At 41.8% G+C, this 23,745-nt stretch overlaps 1 protein-coding gene and 1 long non-coding RNA gene across 2 annotated transcripts; one reads left to right on the forward strand and one right to left on the reverse strand.

The window, feature by feature from the left end:
- Positions 1-24: 24 nt before the first annotated feature.
- LOC135184560 (uncharacterized) lies at positions 25-1,002 on the forward strand. The gene is made up of 2 exons (XR_010306093.1): positions 25-299; positions 393-1,002. It is a non-coding gene; the product is annotated as an uncharacterized LOC135184560 (long non-coding RNA).
- A 4,028-nt stretch (positions 1,003-5,030) lies between these two features.
- On the reverse strand, positions 5,031-23,720 carry PRMT7 (protein arginine methyltransferase 7). Its single transcript, XM_064160434.1, has 18 exons — positions 23,604-23,720; positions 22,601-22,767; positions 21,362-21,398; positions 20,158-20,307; positions 18,873-18,981; positions 18,440-18,552; positions 16,402-16,643; positions 16,082-16,259; positions 14,147-14,274; positions 13,338-13,479; positions 12,305-12,388; positions 11,074-11,121; positions 9,912-10,001; positions 9,099-9,260; positions 7,843-7,917; positions 6,957-7,117; positions 5,775-5,871; positions 5,031-5,244 (listed from the first exon to the last, which is right to left on the reverse strand). Exons 2-18 carry the CDS (start codon positions 22,693-22,695, stop codon positions 5,086-5,088), a joined length of 2,070 nt encoding a protein of 689 aa, XP_064016504.1. The 5' UTR covers positions 22,696-22,767; positions 23,604-23,720; the 3' UTR covers positions 5,031-5,085.
- Between the last annotated feature and the right edge of the window lie 25 nt (positions 23,721-23,745).

Genomic DNA, 23,745 nt, shown 5'->3' on the forward strand with positions numbered 1-23,745 from the left:
CGGAGTGCCGGAGGCAGGGGCAGCGGCAGCCCGGGCGCGCCGCCACCTCCTGCCTCGCCCTCTCGGCCTGCGCTGGCAGGCTCGGGGCAGTCGGTGTAGTGCTGCTCAAGTCTGGACGCATTAACGGCCCTTTGTGGCTAGAGCAGGGGCGCAGGCATCAGCCCCGCGTTATAAGCGGCGTGTGGTTACCCGTGAGGCGGGCATGAGACTGTGCGTGCAGACCTTCAGCTACAGTCACTTCAACCATTCCTAGAAATGCTGCAACGGAGACCAAACAGGACGCGTTCAAGTGCTGACACGTAGGCTGCTTCCATCTCCCACCCCTTCCCCCTTCAGCGCCGCAGCTTGATTTATTTGCTCATTATAAAGGTTGTGTGTAATTGGTTCCTTAGATACTCCAAGCAGTCACTTTGAAAGAGTAGAGACACAGCAGGATCCACCAGCCTTGAGACACAGGAGTCCCCGCAGCCCACTGCAGCACCCACTCTTTCTTCCAAAGCAGGAGTGCAACGCTTCACCTAGACAGTGATGTGCAAGGCAAGAAAGAGCAGAGGCTATGGGAAATAAGGGGAGCGAGACATGACCCCACAGCAGTCAGGCTGCTGTTGCAGCAGATCACAGAGCTGCGCTCCAGCAAAGCCCCGAGGAAGAATGGATTGGTAGCCAGTCTTGTGTGTAACTGAAGGGCTAAGAAACCCTGGGACTGTGCCCACATCACTGTCAAAAGCACCATCAGACCTGCAATTGTGGGGCTTTCCCTTTGCATGCAGGAAGATAATCAGCTCTCCTTTCATCACTGCCCCTGTCCACAAAAGAGGCATCTTTAAGGCTCTCATATCCCAGACAGAATCCTGCTGGTGGGGAAAATAGTAAAAATGGGTCATCTTCATGATAGCCTTTCCAAACAGAAACAAAGCCCTATAGCCTAGCCTTGCAAATATATAACCTATATACTAAAAATACAACTTGTATCTAAATATACACATTTATATGTGTTTAAAACCCTGTGGTTTTAATTACAGAGGTACCCAAGGATTTGTTGCCTCTCAGCCTTTATCTGCTCTATCTCGGTCAAATCTCATAAGGCTGCATTTGAAATCACACTGTGCTAAGGAAACAAATGATTAAAGCAGAGCAAGGGAGTCAGGGGATTAGTTTATTCTGTGTGGCCTTGAGCAAGTCATTTTTAGCTCTGAGGCCCTAATCTTACAGTGAGCCTGGGGCAGATGAAACACTTGAACGCCCACACAAAGCACACATAGTTTGTTCTTGTCTGGAAACTAAGGATAACACCAGATACCTCTTCCTGAGAAGCATCCTAATCATTACTCTGCACTAAATTGCTTGGAAATGGGGAGTTTTAAGACAATTAAGTACCAAACCAAACTAACATATTGCAATGCCATTGGAATCAATAAGGTAGAATGACAATAGAAGCACTCATTGTATTCATCTCACAATAGTCACTGGAAAAATGTAACACTAGGAAGCTGTGATGGTCTCTTTCCCTCTTACCAACCAGCTGTAACTACAAATAGAATACAAAAGATAAGTGACTAAATGAATTACTCCTGAACTGCATCCTCTATCTTGTTAAATGCAGGAAGGCTACACAGGGCGGTTTCAAAGGGACTAATGAGGAAGAAAAGCAAGCTCCAGGATCTCAGCCTTTGAATTGCCCTGCCTTCAGACAAAAGGTATACCAAATAAAGAAACAGATCTTGCAGCAGCCATGACTTAGAAAACACCCTTACAAATGCAAAATTTGGCCTGCACTGAGACCATGACAATTTCACTGTCTTAAAAGCATTCATTCTGTGTACTCACCCGGAGACAGTGCTGCCTGCCTGCCATCTATGGCAGGTGTATAACTTATTAGTTTTACCAGCAGCTGGCACTTTTTGTACTGGCTTGGCATTTCTGCGCATGTATGTACAGTGTATCTCATAACATCACCAGCATTTGATTTGCACACAAGATGAGACAGGAGCATGGCAAGGCTGGAGATGCGCTAGAGGTGTCACAGCGGCTTCTCAGCACCCTCTTGTGGACTTGTGGCGCAATAACCAGAATCAAACGATTACAATTCAGAGCTAGTTTCTTTGCTTATTGCTTTTGCTTATTTCTGAAGCAAAACTGCAAGAGGGAAGTTAGATGTGAATGGCAAAAGTTTGAGGTTTATAATTATTTAAAATCCCTGAATAAAACCTATGCCTTTAGTGCAAGCATCTCTTGTGCCACAGTAAGGAATCTACCAGTTACACACTGGCTCTCAGGCAGCAGATGAACTTTAACACTATTAGTTCAGTGGTGGCTGGGGATCCTATTTCTATTAAAACATCCATCTATGCCTGCAGGCCTACTCAGGATCACAGCTGTTGTCATTTAGGAAAAAAAAATTGCCCATAGTGGCCACATAGAGTAAGTTCCTTCCAAGAGAAGATAGGATTCTTGTTCTGCTTATTAAGATGCCAGTAGCCAGAAGCTCTTTCTTCTGTCAGGTCTGGGAACAAATGGGAGTCTGAATAGTGCCACTGGGTAGATGTGTTTTTGTGATAAAGAGGCCTTCCTTCCCCATGTGCGTGTTTGCAGTAAAATGCCCTGTGGAAAAGGACAGCAACAGAAGCACTTTTTGTAGTCTATTTTTGTATGCTCTATAAGGAATGGCCAGTATCTCCCTGCAAGCAGCTCTTTTCCACACAATTTACACATCACACTAGATTTTAAAGTTCAACCTGAAGAATTCACAGAAGCCAAGACTGATATATACACTAAATATTCCTAAAGACACGTGAACAAATCTTTCCCCAAGTCATCCAGATTTGTATCAACACAGATATGTTTTGCATGCACCAGAACTTAATGAGTGGTGAGATTTACATGGTAAGAGTGTGCTTCAACTTAACAGCTTCCAGCATGTTCTGACCAAATCTTCAGAGCAGTATCAGTGCCTGTCTAAATGCATAAGCATAACCAACAAGCATTACTAATGCTGATCACATTCACGTGCACAAGGTTTCTTGAGCACATCTATCAGATTTTGTTCCTCTAAGGAACTCCCAAGTGCTACATCATGCTCAGCATTTCAGCTTTCCAGCCTTTCAATTTTTTGGACAGCAGTGATACAATTACTGCTGCAGGTGTTACTGAAATGTGAGCTACTTTCCCTCAGATGCAGAAATATGATTAATTTTAATGGCCACAGTTTAGTTCTCGAAGTTTAGTTCTGCAGCTTTGTGAGATACTCCTGCTAGCCCATGCCCTTCACTTTCACTACACTCACCTCTGAGCATCTCTGTAGTCCCAAGTCTCACAACACCAATAGGATTTAAAAAGGATAACTGTCAGTCACCACACCTAGTATCTACTGCAGTGCCCACATATCTTCACCATACCTAACAGTGGGAAAAAACCAGAAATTCTCATCAATGTGGATTCTTTCCTTTGGCATTTTAGCAAATGCATCTGTTTTTTCTCAGGAAGCATGACTCAGGTACATTCAGAGTTATCTTTGAGATAGTTAACACCAGACATTAAAATATTCTAGCTTTAGTTCTTTAATTTTTCAAACATACAAATTCTAATATATTGCAGTTAGACTTCTCTGTTCCCCTTGGAAAATCGTGTTTCGGTGAGAACCAGTTAAATCCAAAGCACCTTCAGAAGCTCTTCCGACTGCAGAATGAGAACAGCAGCTCATGTGTCAGGAGGCAGCATCTCAGGTTATCTACTCCAGGAGAGGAGAAGCTATACAATGCATGCCTTACCTGTTCAGACTTGCACAACTGTCTCTGTGCTCTTTTTGTAATAACAAGCCAAGCCTTCATCATTTAAAAGGCTTGGCCACATTGTTCCCTTCACAATTGTACAGCTCGTGTTCCCAACATGAACAGATTTGTACTTTCCATACTTTCAGTGGACTAGGCAGAATGTATCAAAGTTAGCAATAATTGTTTAAAGAACAGTAACCTATATATAAGAATATATATGTTCAAAGTCTGTAAGAAAAAAGTCTGAAGTTAAGCATCTTAAAAGTACAGTTTTGAAAAGTGAAATCCACAGATCCCCATGGGAGCTGCAGGTTTTCTCTTCTAGTGAAAAATATGAATCTAATCATAAAAACCTTTGTCAGGAAAATAGTTCTGAAAATTTTGGAAGTATTTCAGGTGGTTCCCAGACCTATCAATAGAAGAAAAAATCCTACTCACCAGAGTTATGTGTCAATGGTGACCAGGAAAGCTACGCAGAGCAGGCTCCTGCTCCCTCATGGCTTCTTTATGGTGTTCCCTTCACTTTACTGAAGTTGCTGCTCAGAGGAAACAAGAGTACCTTTGGTAAGCAGTTATCCCTGCAGCTGGCTGACATCATTTAGGACAGGCAGCACATTGATTTTCTGCTTCCTTTAGTAGGTCACACATACAAAATGGATACACCAATTGACTGTTCCTCTAAAGCAGAATTAGTCACTCACACAAAACTTCTACCAACACAATCTGGAATGCAACTAAGAGAACCTCAGCTGTGGACATGTGCTATTGCAGAACAACACACATCTTGGCTAAATTCTCTGATGGAATAAGGCCACATTTTTGACCATTTAATGCATACTGTGTATCTCCTTAAGATCTACAAGTGTTTTAGACTACAGCTCTTTTTCTTCCATTTTTGGTCAGACCACCATCAATCTGTCACTTTCAATTACCTTGAGTATGTACATTTTCTAATTACCAGTTACACCTTTCCAGACTTTGGTCAGAAATGCATCACCTCAAACTTCAGCAGAACATTAACTGTTTTGCAGCTTCATAGCATTGTTCAAACCCCCAGAGTTTCTCATTGAAACAGATGGCAACATATGTATATAAACCCTGTCAGGAATACTTGTCCCTAAGAAAAGGTTCCTCTCTACTTCTGTATCTATGTATTTTGAAAACAAAGCAATTAAAATTTAAAGTCTGTTTCAGAGCAGTCAGTTTGCAATCTGAGCCAAATAAAAAAACAACAAAACAACAAAACATCTGCCATACAAAAAAAAACCCATAAAAGTTTATTACAATTTAGGAACATGAGCAAAAGGAAAGTATTTTACAATAGCTTAAAATCCATGACAATCTCTCCTGTCTTTGTGTCAAAATTGATAGCATAAGTGACAACACTAGGAAGGTCTGTCAGAGTTTCTGATTCAATAACAGAACTGAAGAAATAGACAGCTTGCTTGCAGTGGGGATTCCATTCACAGTTTCCCTACAGGAAAGAGTTAAAAGTAAAAGCAGTCAAAACTCCAGAATATCATTACTAGGCAGTTAAAAGCATTAAGTTCCCAGTTTGGCACCCAATGATCAAGTAGTTACCACTTCCACTGCCATCCATTTCACTACAGGAATACAGAATTTGCAATACTACACTGCACAGTGAAGCTACAGAGGAAAAAGTAGATTTGGTAAAAGAATATTTAGACAGAATATCAAAACCACTTACTACTGCCCCTCAACTTATTTTGCTTTTGTTAAACTGAGAAAAGGGATTTGTATAAATAAGTTCTACTTTGAGCTGGTATCATATTTAAGTTTGATTGTGGTTCCAAACTATGGGAGCATTTAGATCCAATTCAGACTCTCCTTGCTCCCCACCAAAACTATGAACAGGTAGTTCTACTAGTTTTGTCTATATAGTATTGAAATAGGGTAACAAAGAGCACTACTTAAACCAAGGAAGGCCACCAGAGACCCATTTTTCACCTACAGACTTTGACATAAATTAGATTGAAGAAATACCTTTTCATTGGAAATCTGCATCAGTCCTGTATTAATGGAGATGCCAGCAGCAAGATGATACTCCATCCACAGAACTGCTCCGTGGCTTCTGCCTTTCCTGGGGAGAGGTGGAGGCAAAACCTGTCACTTTATACAATGCTGACAGCTTATACACTGCACCCATTCCTCAATTGGTTTAGGTGAGAGCTGTAAAAGTATGAATAACTTGTTTCCTTAAAAAAGAACAGTTAACAGATGAATGATTTGGCAAATGGGTAGCAACTTCTCAAGTATTTGCATATATGACATCTAAAAAAGACAAGGAGAGAAGAATATGTCATAACTAAATCTGCTCAGAACCACAGTCATTGAACTGGTGCATTGTATGGCAAATTTGGAGAATGCTTCCTTCAAAGACTCCAGCTTCTCTTGTTTCTCAATCTGGAGGGAATATTTACCCCACAGACCATCTCACTTCCAGTGTCTGCTCCACAAGGGTCAGAGATCCTGCCACTTTGTCATCTGTGAATAGCTGAACTAGTGCAAAGGCAGGGAGAACCCACAGAGATGGTTCTGGATTTCATGAAAGCTTGAATTATGTTTCACAAAGACAAAAAATGTACAACTAACTTACAGAAGTGCTTGAGGCACATAGGCTCAAGATAGTTAAAAATAATGTTCCCTTGTTGGTTTTATTCATTAACAGCATTTCAGGTACAATCAAATACCATCTGCAGTTAGAGTGAAAAACATCTCAGAAGACATGTGACAGATCAACACTATCAGTATTACAGTCAAAAAGGAGAACAGTCTACACTTTCAAGCTATTAAAGACAGTAATTTGGAAAGCTAAGTAATAGCTTTTTTCTTCAAGAATTCAGCAACAGAGAACAAGTCATCCAGACAATGGTTTATTTACTTTAAACTATAAAGTATTTAAGGTTTAAATCATAGTAACATCTAGAAAAATGTTATTTTTGAAATACAACCATATTATCTGATTGTTACCCTCACTGGTCTGGCCTGTTGTGAATACCCACAGGAAATTTATACCAGAGTAGCATCCTCAACTTCAGGTCACTGTATTGAAATGTGACAATTATATTCCAACTAGGTAATTGCAACACATAAAGAGTTTGAATATGAGGTAAAAAAACCAAACAGATGATGACAAAGAGTATTTATTGCAATGAGAAAACTCACCGTAGAAGATTTACAGAACCCTCTGTGCTCAGACAGTGCTGGGGTACAGTCTTTCTGAAGTCAAATGTCAAAACTTCCTGGGGGTCAGAGAGTGACTTGCAAGGATATTCCCACAGAGGGTGAGGCTCTGCTTCCTTGGATTCCCTAAAATTCAGAGAATTCTGAAGAAAGAAAATAATAAAACTATCTGAAAACAATCCAAAGGCAAACAGTGTCTGCTCTCAAGTCAATTATGTTTACAAGCTCAGAGGATTTAAGAAATAAAGCTACCAGAGGACAGGACTGCACTTCTTGGACTCTATGCATGAACTAATGGCTACAACTGTAGCTCTCAGTAGTGAAATGGAAACAGGCACTTTTGAAACACAATACATTTAAGTTTTTTCCTCCCTTGAGATAAATTCTACTCTAGAACTGCCTGTACTGCTCCACAAGAACTCTAAAAGCAATCTAAATGGCTAACTCCAATATGGGTTTCAACAATACAGCTCTAGGAATTGGTACAAATAAATCTCTCCCTTCACATTTGTGTCTCGGAAGTTTAAAAGGGCAGTAGGATTCATCTATGAGGAACTTGCAGCTGATTTGATTTCAAGCTCAGAATAACATTCAGTGAACACTGTTTGTCTTTTTGAATGAACAGAAGTCATTTGGAAACAGTGCAAAGTACTGCAGAGACTGACAAATGAAAGAAACACACAAAAACTCACATCCCAGGAGTCACCATTCTGAATCACCACCACACTCAGGCAAAACTGAAACAATGGTCTGCTGCCTAACATACAAGTTTTTCAACACTCACTAAAAACATTTTTAAGCCAAAGTGAGTTTTGCTTTGTTCTGTTTTGCTGAGACTTGTACTGAAACTGTTTTCAGTCCTGCTTACACTAATCATGTCATCCATAGTCTGGACATCGAAACCTTCACAGATGCCACATGGACTCCGGATTCTCCATAAGTCCTACAAAAGAAGACAGAATTTTGTTTGGCTTTGAGGAACTAGGAATCTTTACATAATTTCAGCTGTAGATCAGACATTTGCTCACAAGTCAAATACAGATTCTTGTGCAGCCATACTTCCTAAACCATAAGAACTACAACAAGGATCAAAACTCACTGCAATTCTGGGAAAGTATTTTGCAAAGCAGTTAACTCTCCAGCCACTCTTTCCAACTCCTCCATCTCTACTTTAAGGGAGGTATGGATTTGCCAAAATTAAATCCCCAAAGACCTCACCATTTCCATTACTCAGCACAAGTGCTCCCAGTCTCATCAAATATCTTGGCCTATTGGACCATACTTCATGTTTGCAAGCCAAAGATTAGTAATCACTGCACTCCTGCTGACTTCAGCAATCCAGTGGACAATCTTCCAGTTCAGCTTTGCCTTTTCTTGGACTACATGAATGGTTTCTCAGTAGACCAAGAACATACACCAGCCATGGAAATATATATTTTATTACCTGTTCATTGTTGCACTTAGCAACCTCAAATATTTCTGTTCTAGAAATGAAATTCTGTACTAGCAATTAAAAAAAATGCTGCTGTAATTTATGTCTGAATGCAGTTAGGAACCACAGTGACTATCAAGACTCCCTGAATGGTGTACCTGACAGAACTATCAAATCAGATAGGTTGCATCCTGCTCTCTAAACACAATTATGGACTGAACTAGTTTATTAACAGAAGTAATCAAATTCTTCCTCCTGAATCCAGCTTTTGCCAATTGCTGAACTGTAATGACATATCCCCATTCTGACAAGACAGAACAGTCCACAGAACCAGTTCTGCAGAATACTTTACAACTGCTCCTTCTGTCTAACTGGTAAATGCAGAGGTTATTAAAAAATCCATGGATTCCAATCTTTGAGTCTAGATTCTCACTGAAGAAAGAGGTACATGTACAGATAAAATAACAGCTTTTGAAACAGCTTAATGAAACAGAACAAGTTAAATGTTCTACCAAAGTAGCTACATGGAATTGTCTCTGAGTAACTACATAAAAGAGTAACAAATCTGGATTCAGGTGACATGAACGTTACTCTCCATTCTGCTACCACATTGCTGAACAATCAGAAGTCATCACTTAAAAGAAGCTGGAAGAGTGCTCTATTTTAAGATGGATAGTTCTAAGCAATCTCACCTGAAACTCCACAATCATCATATGCAAAGATGCAGCCTGAGGTAGGACAGTGACATCACTGGTGAGGTGGCTGCTCACAGCTGTCCTAGCATACCAGAAATAGAGGTTATGCCACGGCAACAAACTTGTGGTAAAAAATGGCTCTCCCACAAGGACAGAAATCTTGGCAAAGAAAGGAGGAGATAAAAAATACATTATAACAGAGAACAGCAACACAGGCCGTTTGTATCTTCAATAGCTGACAATACAACATAGCAAGTGGTCATCTAGATAGAAACTTGTCCTGCTCCAGAAGGATTTCATTGCTGCATACACTGCAAAACACACAGCTTTTTGTGGTTTTAGTTGGAAATTTTCAAACTGAATTTTCCTGCAACAATGTCTGAGACAAAATACTGCAGTAATAAGCTGGAAGGCTTTGCAGAAAGAGTCACAGAATTTTGACATTTTTAATTTCAGGAAGTTAGTACTTCCAAATGCAATCTTCTGAGTGTCTGGAGAAAGAAAAGCAACAGCCTAGTGCAATGTACACAGTTAAACCAGTTTCACTGCCCTTACAACTGGTGTAGATCATGCAGGAAGGGTAAATCAATCTTTTAAAATCAAAGCAAAAGCCCTCCCACAGTCTTTAGTCTAAGCATCATTTAGTTTCAGTAAGGCCAGTTCTGAAGCACATATTTATTACACTTTCCATGAATGGGATATAATGGGATTCACTGTGGGTATGGAAGCACTGGGGGAAAGCAAGATCCATTTTCAGTTTCTGCTCCCCATCACCTCACTGAAAATGAGTACTGGACAACCACAACATACCTTTTTGTCTTCCAAATGAGATGATGTCAGTGACTCAGGGTGTGCTTCTAGTATTTTAATTTTATCTTCAAGATTATTTGCTTTAAAAAACTAAAGAATAAAAACCCAAAGAGTACAGCATCTTTATCCAAAGCTACAACTGAGACTCAAACTCACACCAAAACAACAGTTTATTAAAAATAAACAAAAAAGAAACCAATAGCCAAAAGAACTCTTTCCAAAACTGCCTAAAATAACTCCTTAGGATGATGTAAGTCTGTTCTTGAAGAGTACACACACTTAGAGCTAACCTGTCACACAGAATGAACTAAAGCACATGCCCTACATAGGCCTTCAGTTAAGTATAGAGAAAGGCAGATAACACAAAAGTCAGCTCACCTTCATTCATTTGTACAGCAGAGTCAAGAAAGATAAAGATTACTTAATCTATAAATACATTGCATATTCTGCTTCTGTTTGAGACCAGCTTTGCATCCTAACTTGCCTATCATCTGTTTTTATACTCTTAAGCCACAGGCTGAGACAGACCTCTTTCAAAGAGAGAGCCAACTCAGAGAGACAAAGCTCAACAATGACATCAGGAAGCTGCTTCTGGTCACTACTTAGGGACACCAGTTGTCTCTCCTGAACAGCCTCCACTGGCAAGGCCTTCTGTGCTTGAATCTACAGAAGCATCCACAGTTTGTCTCAAAGACGCTGCTGCTAGATGCCACTTTCCAGGTAAGACTGGTGCAAGCTACAGGATGTTTTCACATTCCACTAATGCTAAGAACTAAGCTGTTTGGCTTTTATCCCCAGTGTGATGACAGCAGCAGAGCAGCAGCTCAAGCAGACAAGCCAAGAGGCATCTGCAAGCAGAGATCAAGCCCTGCCAACTTCCTCGTCTCAGCTCAACTTCCACAGTGGCCTAATCAGCTTGTGGCTAAATCTGTGAGACCAGACATATCTGCAACAAGATGTATTCCTCCAGCTATCTGCACAGAGCTCTGTACAAAGACTCCCCAGCATATCCCACCTCCCACAGTATTGTCATGCTGTATGATCACTTACATTAAACTGATCTAGCTTCCAAGCAACTGATATAAAGGTAATCCAAGACACCAGCTCTGCACTTAGAAATGCCCTAAGTTCCTTTACTGCTGTTACAGAACTGATTACTCACTTTTTGCATGACAGAACAGGACACTGCAGAATTTTCTACTGTAAACACCTACAAGAAATACACAACAGTTAGTAAACTACCTTTATAATTTGCAATTAAAAGAATATGTAAATGAACAATAAAGGAACTATTTTCATGTCCTAGTGAATACAGTTCATAAGAACCACATGTCTACTCCATAAGCCACTGTCATGTAGCTTTTTAACAACACTCCCAATTACTGCAGGCTAAACAATGCTGTTTTCACAGCCATACAAGAAAAAAAAATGAAAGAATGCAAATATTTACTTTCCATTTGAAGATGCATATCACAGAATGAATCACAAAATGTCAGGGCCTGGAAGGGACCTCGAAAGATCATCTGGTCCAGCATTCCTGCCAGAGCAGGATCACTATATATAGGATATTAACACTTCCTCTAGCATACATTTATTCCTGAACAAATGCAACCTCCATTAGTGCTTTCTCTTGTAAGTGTTTAATATGACCTGACTGGACCAGCTAAGAAGAGCTCAGATGTGCTGTGCTGCACATCAGCCTTCTGAATTAAGAAAAACATTAGCTTTTAGTTAAAACTGGTGAATAATTGGGCAATATGCTGCTGCAAGGCTAGGAAAATATTAGGGAACTCTGTGTCTGCCCTGATCATTTCCTCTCTCCTGGATGTCTGTGACTGGCCACTACTAAAAGCAAAATACAGGGCTCTAGCACCTTCCTCAGAATTATACTGCATCACATATTCACAGATACTCTGTCCAACTACAATGGATTTGAGTGTGAAGAGCCCCATGAGAGAAGACATTAAGTACGGTATATACACACATAGACAGCCTGGCAGCACTCAGCTCATGTTTACACAGAGATTCAGTATTCTTACTGCTTCCTACTTTGCTGTTACACAGACCTTTCATTTCAGAATAGATAATAAATTGAATTACATATTCCAAAAGCACTAATATATATATGTGTGTGCCAGTGAACAGGAATCAGTGGGGAGTGAGGAACACCACCTCATTCAATGCTGCACACTGGTAAACACCGAAACTGGTAATTATCTCCTTAGACTTCAGCTTGATCATAGATGAATTTCAACACAATTGGAGTGGCCTTCCCACTTGTCACTGAAAAGGCATTGGAAATGATTAAATGGGCTGGAAATGCTGAGCTGTATGAGAGAACTAAAAATACTAAGGTAAAAAGCAAAGATTCAGAAAAACAAGAAGTACTGTACCTGCTTCGCTCCAAGATAGTGAGCCAGCATGGGCAGCAGACTGCCATCACTGATACAGAGGCAAACACTATCCATATTCAGAACCTACAGAAATCAAATTTTCATTCTTATTTCTTCTGCAGATGTAAAATTTTTCAATTTCTGAACAGTTTTGGTGACATTTGCCCCCACTTTATACAATTCCATATCAAATAATGACGGTGGTTAATCTAACTACTACAAGCAGAACAGAACAGTGTCAGAGTTTTTCCATGTCATCCCCTTGGTTTAGATCAGAAAAGGTTTGTACCCAAATGTCTTGAGTGTCCTTATTAAGCTATATATACAGCTTAGCACAATTTACAAGCAGATATACACAAATATTTACAGTTATATACAAGTCAGAAGTAATACAGAAACATAATACCCCTCCCAGAAATCAGAGTCCCCAGGATGACTCCTGGCCCAAACCCCTTTCTCCCACCCTCTTTCCCTCCCTTCAGAAATAACCAGATCAACCCATGGATATCTCACATAATAAATCTGAACAAATCTGAGGTGGAATGTCAAAAAGATGACAAGGAGGTTTGAGGAAAAAGAGGGTTAGGTCAGATTAGAGAGCTGAGGCAGATATAGACAGAGACCAGACCGCCAGAAAGAAGGAACAGAGCAGAACTGGGAGCTAACTGAGAAGTGTGTGAGAAGTGAGTGTCATATCTATATTTTGACTAGTTGTGTTTCTCAGCAGAAGACTAGGGGATATAAGGTACTGTTGGGTTTTTTTCTCAGTTCTCATAGCTAAGGATTTCATTTCTCTCAGTAAAATATTCCAAATAGCCTCAAACCAGACACGGAGATGCTACATGTTCCTATATGCAGAAACGACTGCTTACAATTTAAAAAGAGTAATAACTGAAGTTTTTGTGACACTATCTAACTTACATCTGCAAAGTCCTTTAGCAGAGGAGAAATTACATCAATAATTACTTCAAATAAAGCAAAACACAGATGTATCACAGAAGCCAAAAAACATCTTCAGGCAGGACACACTCACTTTCATCAAAGCCTTGATGTACTGCTGTGTTCGTTTCTGGTCGTTTAGCTCCCCAAAGCGTGGTCTGTTCCAAAGGAGATGAGCCTGACATCTACAAACAGGACTTTCAACACGAACATCAGTTTTATTCTCCTCTTCTTCTCTGCAAAATACAGCCAATTAACTACAGCACTAGTAACATATTTTTTGCAGACAGGTATATTTTAGCTAGCACACATGCTAATGCACATGGATTCCGCTGTCAGTCATTCCAGTTCACTAATTCTGCAGGGACCTTTTTTCTAGCTTTGCATTTCCAAATGGAAAGGGCCAGTTTTCACCTTTTTTTTCTTCAAACAAACCAACAAAAAACAAGCAAGAAGACCTCCACCTTTCCCACTCAGAGTGAGGTACTTTTGGCTTTAATCTTTCAACAAAGTTGTTAACTAATTTAGATTCCTAAGTCAACAAGGCACAGAAAAATCAGGCATTAACTCCTAAAGCTGCCACTGTGATCACAACCAACAAGACTAAGCTCACTTTTTAATATAAGTAAAAGGCATTAATCTCAAAAAGACACTGCTGACTAACAAAACAGATACTGGGAAGAGAGTGAATGGCAATTAATTCACTTCTTTACCTAGACCTCAGCTCAGCTGAGCCATATTTTAGGATTTCTAGAAGCTTACCACAAGTGTTTGTTCCCTTGTCACAGAACATCACCAGGTATAAGGCAGGAGCCTGTAGTCCAAACCTTGAATGTGCTATTATGCAGCAAACACTTGAGACTGGAATAAAATACCACCTCTTTCCTGCAGATGTATTGTTACCTGGCTTTCTGCAGCTTGTACCACAGAGAGTACTCATCACGACAGGCAGTCAGGCACACCTTCTCACCCTGGAGAATGGGCTCCTCATTGGGAAGAAAATACACACACTGCATCCAGTGATCTCTCCACTGAAAAGGGGTTGATAAACAGAACTTCAGGAACTAACTCAAAAACAGTATGTGGAAAGGAAACTAATAGCAGGACATCAATTAGTAAGAATGGGAACAACTGTGAAACACTAATGTACATCTAGCTGAAAGAATTATGTTGACATTAGTAAGGCTAAATAAGGACTAATGCCAGAGAGTGAATAAACATACTTCATATAGTTTCCCTACAACAGAGTAAGCCTGAGATCACTGGCCTGCACTAGTTAAGCCTGTGTGTTAGAATCACAGAACCAGTCAGGGACCACAAGGATCATCCAGTTCTAACCCCACTGACATGGGCAGGGACACCCTACCCTAGATCAGGCTGTCACTGCCTCATTCAGTTTGGTCTTGAACACCTCCAGGGATGGGGCCTCAACCACCTCCCTGGGCAAACCATTACAGGCTCTCACCACTCTCATGCTCAACAACTTCCTCCTCATGTCCAGGCTGACTCTCCCCACCTCCAGCTTTGCTCCATTCTCCCTAGTCCTGTCACTACCTCATAGCCTAAAAGTCCCTCCCCAGTTTTTTTGTAGGCCCCCTTCAGATACTGGAAGGCCACAAGAATGTCACCTCGGAGCTGCCTCTTCTCCAGACTGAACAGCCCCAACTCTTTCAGACTGTCCTCACAGCAGAGCTGCTGCAGCCCTCTGAGCACCCTCCTGGCCCTGCTCTGGACACACTCCAGCACGTCCACATCCTTCTTGTAATAGGGGCTCCAGAACTGGATGCAGTAGTCCAGGTGAGGTCCCACCAGATTGGAGGAGAGGGGGAGAATCACCTCCCTGGCCCTGCTGGCCACACTTCTGATGCAGCCCAAGCTCTCTGCAATTGCACACTGCTGGCTCATGCTGAGCTTCTCACCCACCAGCACCCCCAAGTCCCTTTTTAAAAAAAATATTTATGAATTTATTATATTTATTTTTATTACTATTAATTTACTATTTTAAATTTAATTTTTAACTTTAATCAAATGGAAAGCAAATCCAAAATACCGTTTGCATTTCTTAATGCAGTTTTACTTCTGTAGTCCACTTAACACCAAATTGCTGACAATAACCAGTGGCTGGAGCCTCATGCATCACACAAGGTTGCCTAGTGTCACTCTGCTGTGACAGCACCACTATTTTGTGCTGCAAAAAAGCCATTTTCTGCACTGCAGACTCTCCAAGCTTCATTCTGAGCTGACTGAATGCCCACAGGAGTGATGGTTTCAAATTCAAAACAACATAAGCATAATCATTTTGCAGCTTACTTATGACTCAGCTGATCTTACTAGTAAATACACTCATAAAAAACCACATGATTTAATAGTGATCTCTTAGTCCTATAAATACTCAATATCAGCCCAGCACTATCCCATAACAACCTTCATCATGGGCCTATGAATCTATTACTGTAAGTTTTAACACTTTGGAAGTTCATTAGAAGAAGCAGACCACAGACTAATATTTTGACAAGGGAGATACTCTAGTTAAGGAAAAATACATGGGAATGTACTATATAAAATAAAGTAACATAAGGTAAGATAAAATAAGATAAAATCTGGAATATAGCTTCAATGTTAAAGCTTCACATTAGAGCTTACATTTAAGTTTGAGATTAAACAAAGCCTAAAATGGGTGTGTACTAAAGTTAACATTTATATGATTTGATTTCTTTTACATTAGTAAAACTCCTGCAGAGTTTAAGGAACAATTGCTTAAAACACCCAGTATGGCCTTTACTCAAAGCAATTACTATTAGTCTTCTGATGACAGTATGTGAAGGCTCAGTATTTTACCTGTAAGGCAGAAGTGGATTTTACCCAGTATGGAGCCATTGTGCAATTTATCTTCCCGGAGGGGTCCATGTCAATATCCCACCAAGACAGGACAATTTGTGCTTTGCCAGATTTTACAGGATCCAGCTGCACTCTGTAGCAGGTAGAAGCACTGCTGACTGGCTTACTGAAATCCACACTGCAGAGAAACATTCAATATGTAAAAAGAAATAGCTCAGCATCCTTCAGAATTTCTCATTAGCTTCCTAAGCTGAACACACAACTTATATGAAAGGCAAAATAGGAAAACTGTGTTTTGGACAACACAATGCCTACCTTACCTGAACATTGTCACTACATCACTAAGGATACTGAAGTCACTTGAAGGCATCTGGTTTAGCTGGATATCACAAACAGAAGGAACCCCTGGACAGTTCTCCATTTCTGGAGGGGAGACAATAATTTTTTCACCATCTTCTCCTTCAACATGAACAGGAAACAGTTTGTTCCAGGACCACATCCTTTTGGATTCCACTAATTGGACATACACTGTTGCCCTGTGAGGCACTGCCTCACATCCCTCCTGTCAAAACAAAGGGTAAACACATTCAACAAATGTGATTTATTAACATGCATAAGAGTTACCATCATGCATCATAGAATCAACCAGATTGGAAGAGACCTCCAAGATCATCCAGTCCAGCCTAGCATCCAGACCAGACCAGGGCACTAAGTGCCTCATCCAGGCTTTGCTTCAACACCTCCAGGGATGGCGACTCCACCACCTCCCTGGGCAGCCCATTCCAATGCCAATCACTCTCTCTGCCAACAACTTCCTCCTAACATCCAGCCTAGACCTCCCCCAGCACAACTTGAGACTCTGTCCCCTTCTTCTGTTGCTGGTTCTCTAGGAGAAGAGGTCAACCCCAACCTGGCTACAGTCTCCCTTCAGGTAGTTGCAGGCAGCAATGAGGTCTGCCCTGAGCCTCCTCTGCTGCAGGCTGCACCCCCCCAGCTCCCTCAGCCTCTCCTCTCAGGGCTGTGCTCCAGGCCCCTCACAGCTTTGTCGCCCTCCTGTGGACACCTTCCAGTACTGCAACTTCTCTCTTGAACTGAGGAGCCCAGAACTGGACACAGTACTCAAGGTGTGGGCTGAGCAGTGCTGAGTCCAGGGGCAGAATAACCTCCCTTGTCCTACTGGCCACACTGTTCCTGAACCAATTTAAAGAGCAGTTGGACTGGAAGCTTTATCTCTTACCTGTGAATTATGATACATGTATCTGTCCTGCTCAGTGTGGTTCAGCAGGGCCAGATTACTTTATTAACCCTGCACAACATCATTTTACCAGCCTCAGTTAAACATGCACTTTCATTTTCATTCTGAGATAAGATCTATCTTGGGCTTCTCAAGGCAGATCACTAATAAACTATCAACATTAAACCAGAGTTTGTGAATGCAATGAGTAAAGAACAAAAATAATGGCTCCAATGTTTATGCAATGGCAACTCCATATCAATGTTTAAAGAGCAGAAAATATACAAGTTGTTCTAAACAAGCACTGTGAATGAAGAGCTAACTGTGAATTTCAAGAACAATGCTTTTACAAGAAAGGCTAATTACAGTTTAGGGCAACATATGAAAAGCAGTAAAAACTTATGAAGTGCTTTTGTCTTCATACATAAAACTGGTAAAATAAAACTTAGAAACCTAAGGTATTGTCATGGTGTTAAGTTATAGGCTGGACCTGATGATCTTGGAGGTCTTTTCCAGCCTTGGTGATTCTGTGAAGGAAAGTTTTTAACTAAGAAACAAAATGTGACAGGGTAAAGGAGAAAGCCCTAAAATTATGATCATAGATTACATATCAAAAATCCACTGCACATTAATTTCATTACAGTGTTTCAAGTACTTCCATAGGCAAAAAAAAACATGTGGAGTAGCAAGGGATCCTTGACACAAATTCCTAATCCATGTTTAGAAGGTGAAGCATTTTAAATTGAGGAGAAAATACTAAATGAACTCTTTAGAACATCTTGGGACCTATTGGCCATCGAAAAAAACTACCAAGCAAAGCTGAAGTCATACTTGGATGCCTTCCTGAAAGAAGTCTGTTAACCAGCAAGTTAGTTGTTATAACATAAAGCAAGCAAGTGTACTTTCAGAGCCTGTGATGTATACAGTATGTACCCCAACAGCTTTATTCCAGGAAAGAATTTAGTAAATTGTTTTTTCCACTGAGTATGGTATTAGCATTGCTGAAGGTGTATTTATAAAGATTACAGAAGCCTAAATGAAGTATCACCTCTATCCTACTCCAAAAAGACAGAAGAATTTCTTCAGGGATAAATCTGACATACTATCCATTTCTGTGTTCTCACCTGCACAAGGTATTTGTGTGCATGCTCATAGGATGGTAAAGCTCCTTCTCCTATCAGCTCAGTATCAAACAATTCTGTTACCAGGATGTTTGCACGACAATGCATATCTCCATCTAAAAAGACACAACACAACATGCAAAATTAAGACTTCATGTAATTTTCCAAGATGCTACACTGAAAACACAAGTAATTAAAAAATTCACTCCTGATAGAAGAGTGCAAACCATTTTCCCTTAGATGTGGAACATAAATGACTGCTGAAACACTAATGCACCACTTCCTTTTGAAGTAAATTTCCCAAGTTATTTTCTAGAGAGTAAAGCATTTGCTTGTTTTAATTAAAAACATTTGGAAAGGAAGGAAGAAAAAGACATTTTCATTCATAGTTTTGAGGTACTTGCCAAATTTTCTAACCCTAGCCTATTTTATTTACCTGGGCCAACTGTGACTTCAGTGGAATGCTTGTTGATTACCTTGATCCTGTCACAAAAGCCATTTTTCTCCACTATCTTCACAGCAGCATCAGCCATGGGCTTGAAAACCTGCAAACAGCAGAAGTGTAACCAACTGGTAAGCTAACATCAGCTTTCACAAATGAAAGGGCACCAACGCAAAATGCAGTGTATTTACTCCTGCAACAACTTTAACATCTTTTCTATCTTCTCCTTTTTGAAGTTCTTTGCCAAAAAACAACACAGCCTCACTTCCAAAGTTCACAGAGCTTCAATGTCACTGTTACAAACCATTGGCAGCCTCCAAAAGCTACTGTTAAGTTCACTTTTGATAGGCAGGAATACAGCTTTCTGATTTTTAAAAATAAAGATGCATCAAGAGAGGGCCCAAGAGTTTTAGATGTGCTCTTTTCCATGCTAAACACTCCCAGCTCCCTCAGCCTCTCCTCACACGGCTGTGCTCCAGGCCCCCCACAGCTTTGTCGCCCTCTTCTGGACACCTTCCAGTACTGCAACTTCTTTCTGGACACAGTACTCAAGGCGTGGGCTGACCAGTGCTGAGTCCAGGGGCAGAATAACCTCCCTTGTCCTACTGGCCACACTGTTCCTGATACAGGCCAGGATGTCACTGGCTCTCCTGCCCACCTGGGCACACTGCTGGCTCCTGTTCAGCTACTCTCTACCAGTACCCCCAAGTCCCTTTCTCCGTGGCTGCTCTCCAGCCACTCTGTCCCCAGCCTGTAGCACTGCTTGGGGTTGTTGTGGCTAAAGTGTAAAACCCTGCACTTGGCCTTGTTCAGTCTCATCCCACTGGCCTCTGCCCATGCACACAGCCTGGCAAGGTCCCTTTGTAGGGCTCTCCTACCCTCCAACAGATCAACACCTGCTCCTGGCTTGCTGTCATCTGCAAAGTTACTGATGCTGGACTCAATCCCCTCATCCAGATCATCAATAAAGACACTGAACAGGACTGGGCTCAGCACTGATCCTCGGGGAACACCACTAGTGACTAGAGAACATAGAACACTATAAAACTTGACTCAGTAGTGCTAATCTGTACATTTACAGAAGGCATTCAAAAAATTATAAATATATATTTTCAACCATATTCTTAGATCTAAGTCTTTTTGACTCACTTAAAAGAACCAGTATTGCTCTTCAGAAACTACCCCACAAAACTGCATTCAGGCAGAATTGCATTAAATCTTTGAAGATAAGTTAGGAACAAGAGTGCAGAAGTAAGTGCGAGCTGTGACAAATGCTTACCTCAACTGCATAGCAGAAATCTGCACCTGCTGCAGCTGCCATCATGGAGAGGAGCCCTGTGCCAGTTCCTATGTCCAGCACAATGGCTTTCTCACCTCTTCCTTTCACTCTGCTCACCGCAGCACGAATACCTTGGTAATATTTTGTGTTCTGTGGAGGGGAAAATAAAAAGAAGAAAAGAGATCATCTACCTGTTACCTAGTCATACTTTCAATGTTTGTGGAGAAACCTTCCATTCTCAGAATGAGATAAAATTAGGTAAAAGTCTCCACACATTCTTTATGCTCTAAACATACCAAAGCCATCTGCAGCAAAAGCAAGAGGTTTTCTCATTACTCTTCCCATACAGCACCACTCACATAGTGCCTACAACAGCCTAATCTTGGATTTAGATTCCTCTCTTCATCTACTGTAAAACATTTATACTCAGCAATGGAAAAAACAAATGCTGTCAGCTACAGTACATGTACATGCTTATATTTACTTCATAACAGTCTGTTGTAAGACATTCCACATGATTTATCAAGCCTTTCCAAAGGATACACTATCTTTGGACAGGATTTGGAAGGTGTGTTGGATCCCATTCCCAACAATTCTAGTTAACACTTCCCCTATGTAACTCCAGTGGGGTTGTTTTAATTACTTAGGCACAGCCTGCTGTCTCTACATGGCTTATTGAATACTTGATTCATGTTTCAATTCAATATGAATTTAAGAGTCACAGAGAAGACACCATAACAGGCTTTTAAAAAGTTATTGATTAAATGGTTAATTAAATGGCTAGAGCAGAAAGAACACTTAAATCATTCACTCCAGGCTTTATCATGCCTATAGTTATAGTATCACAATTTTCTTCTCAGTAAGAGCTAAATATACCACAAAAGAATAGACTTTACCTGCATTCCTATAAAAAACAAGAAGCCTAGATTCACATTTACAGCCTCTGAAATCTGATTTAATTAGCTACCTCTATCAAAAATGCCATACACAGAACACAAAATCAGCTACCAAATGTAAATATCATGTTCTGCAGGAAACCACAGAATAGGAAGCCATATGTTGATCTAAGATCTGTTGATCTGCTGTAAAGGGCACAAATTTGATCATCTTTCAGAGAAACCTGTATAATCATGCAACAACAGCTATTCAAAAGAAAGGAAGTGGGTCTTTTCTCACTATTCAAGGTTTTTTCTTCTATACTTACTCTGTCTTTATCGTGAAGCATATCTGCATAGCGTGATCTACAATAAAAAAACATCCAGTTAAAATACTACATACTGCAAAGTACAACAAAAATGCTAGATCTTACATAGCCTCCTTTGCTCCATCTTATTAAGGTTACTGGTTTCCATGGCCCATAAATGCACAGATAACTACAAGCTCTTTGAGGATCTCTTTCCCAAATAATGTCATTTCAGTGATCTGGTCATCAGCATATTCATGAACTCATTAACAGCTGGCACATATCAGCAATGGATCCAATATTGAAGATTTAAATTTCCTTGAAGCCCATTTCTTTATGGGTCACACTACTTTAAATACTCCAAAAGTATGTGTTCAGTTCTGGGCCCCCCAGTTTAGAAGGGACATCGAGATGCTTGAGCGTGTCCAGAGAAGGGCGACGAGGCTGGGGAGAGGCCTCGAGCACAGCCCTACGAGGAGAGGCTGAGGGAGCTGGGATTGGTTAGCCTGGAGAAGAGGAGGCTCAGGGGTGACCTTATTGCTGTCTACAACTACCTGAGGGGGGGTTGTGGCCAGGAGGAGGTTGCTCTCTTCTCTCAGGTGGCCAGCACCAGAACGAGAGGACACAGCCTCAGGCTGTGCCAGGGGAAATTTAGGCTGGAGGTGAGGAGAAAGTTCTTCACTGAGAGTCATTGGGCACTGGAATGGGCTGCCTGGGGAGGTGGTGGAGTCGCCGTCCCTGGGGCTGTTCAAGGCAAGGTTGGACGTGGCACTTGGTGCCATGGTCTAGCCTTGAGCTCTGTGGTAAAGGGTTGGACTTGATGATCTGTGAGGTCTCTTCCAACCCTGATGATACTGTGATACTGCAAAAGCTAACATTCACAATATCTCTGGCCGTGACATTAAGCTCTTAAAAAAGTACTAAGGGATCACACAATTGGCAGTTATTTATTTCCCTAGGGATTTTAAAGCAATTTAGGCAATGCATTTTGCCACATCTCTGTCAGCATCACTGACTTCACTGTCAGCATTAAGATCAGCACCACGGAAAACATCTAAAAGACTTAGAAGGAAACTACTGGAGAACACTTCACAAAATCCTGTATTTACAGTTCTCCACTTTAACATTTACCCTGTCCTACAGTCTGTTCATCTTGTGCCCTGGAAAACTCTACAGATAAACCCCCAGATTGTCACAAGCACAGGTCAAGTTTGCTCTTTTTTGCAGTTTTAGTGGAACAGGATAGTTATAGCAGCATACCTTGCAATTTCCTGATGGTAGTCATAGTTCTCATCCTCTTCCAGCCACTCAATTGCACCAGTGGTTGGATTGGCTCTTCCACAAAAGGTCTTCATGATCTATTGTGTTGTTTATGTCTTGTGCGTAGCTTTGCTGCTTTGGCATCGGTGTGTTACTCAAAATACTGGCTGTAGAGAGGAAAATAAGAACGAATTTTCCAGTGTAAACCAGAAATCAGTTCAGCTATTCAGACTCTCTTTTTACAAGGAGTCACACGGAAAAGGTGAGGGTGATGGGTACGAGTCACTGCTGGGGAGATTCCAACTGAACACAGGGACAATGTTCGCCGTGAGAACCACCAGCCATGGGAATTATCTCCTCAGGGAAGGGATGGATTTTCCAGGCACTGGACACTTCTAAGATTGGTTGGATCAGACGATCCTTGAGGTCTTTCCAACCTGGTATTCTGTGATTTTATTACACCTGCCTCGGCCAGAAACGCTGCTCACTGCCTTGCACCTTTTAAACTCAAACCTATCACCCCGATCTGCAGGAACTCTGCCCAGAAATAGCAATACAAAAGACACAAAGCACCAGTACATCCCCGAGGAAAACCCCCGTCCCCAGGGCGACGCGCATGGTGCCGCGGGAGGCCGAGCGCCCTCACGGGAAATCGCTACAGCCGCTGAGGCGGAACCTGCCAACTCTGGGCAGCGGCAGCGCCGCGGGGACCGGCGGCATCCAGGGCTGAGGGGAGGCCTAGGCCAGAGCAAGGCCCCTGGTGCTCGAAGCTCCTTGTGCCTTGGCAGCAGCAGCAGCAGCAGCTCTACCGGGAGCGAGCCTCACATCGGGACAGCCCCGTCACCAGCAGAGCGGCCTCGGCCCGGACCTCAGCAAGGAGCTGCGCTGGGAGACCGGAACCTTCCTCGCTATCCTCTGCTCTAAATCGCGAAGCCGCGGCCTCGTTTTCCCCTCGGGGCCCTGCGGAGACCCCTCCGCAGCTCCCGATGTGGCCGCCACCTACCCCCAGACCGCCACCACGCCCGCCAGCTGCCACCTGCCCGCCAGGCACGGCGGGCACGGAGAGGGCTGCCGCGGCCGCGCTCCGGCGGGACGCGGTTCCGGAAGGCCGGGCTGCGGCTGGGCGGGGTTCCGGGGGACGAGCC

The sequence above is a fragment of the Pogoniulus pusillus genome, chromosome 20 (genome assembly GCF_015220805.1).
Source record: "Pogoniulus pusillus isolate bPogPus1 chromosome 20, bPogPus1.pri, whole genome shotgun sequence".
NCBI classification, from domain to species: Eukaryota; Metazoa; Chordata; class Aves; order Piciformes; family Lybiidae; genus Pogoniulus; species Pogoniulus pusillus.

Bases quoted from the DNA above. Each gene is read 5' to 3' on its own strand.
- PRMT7 (XM_064160434.1), bottom strand. From the start codon at position 22,695: ATGAAGACCTTTTGTGGAAGAGCCAATCCAACCACTGGTGCAATTGAG. The intron at 21,399-22,600 runs GTATGCTGCTAT...TTTTTATTGTAG, and splicing joins TACCATCAGGAAATTGCAAG to ATCACGCTATGCAGATATGC. The intron at 14,275-16,081 runs GTAAAATACTGA...ACCCCTTTTCAG, and splicing joins AATCCACTTCTGCCTTACAG to TGGAGAGATCACTGGATGCA.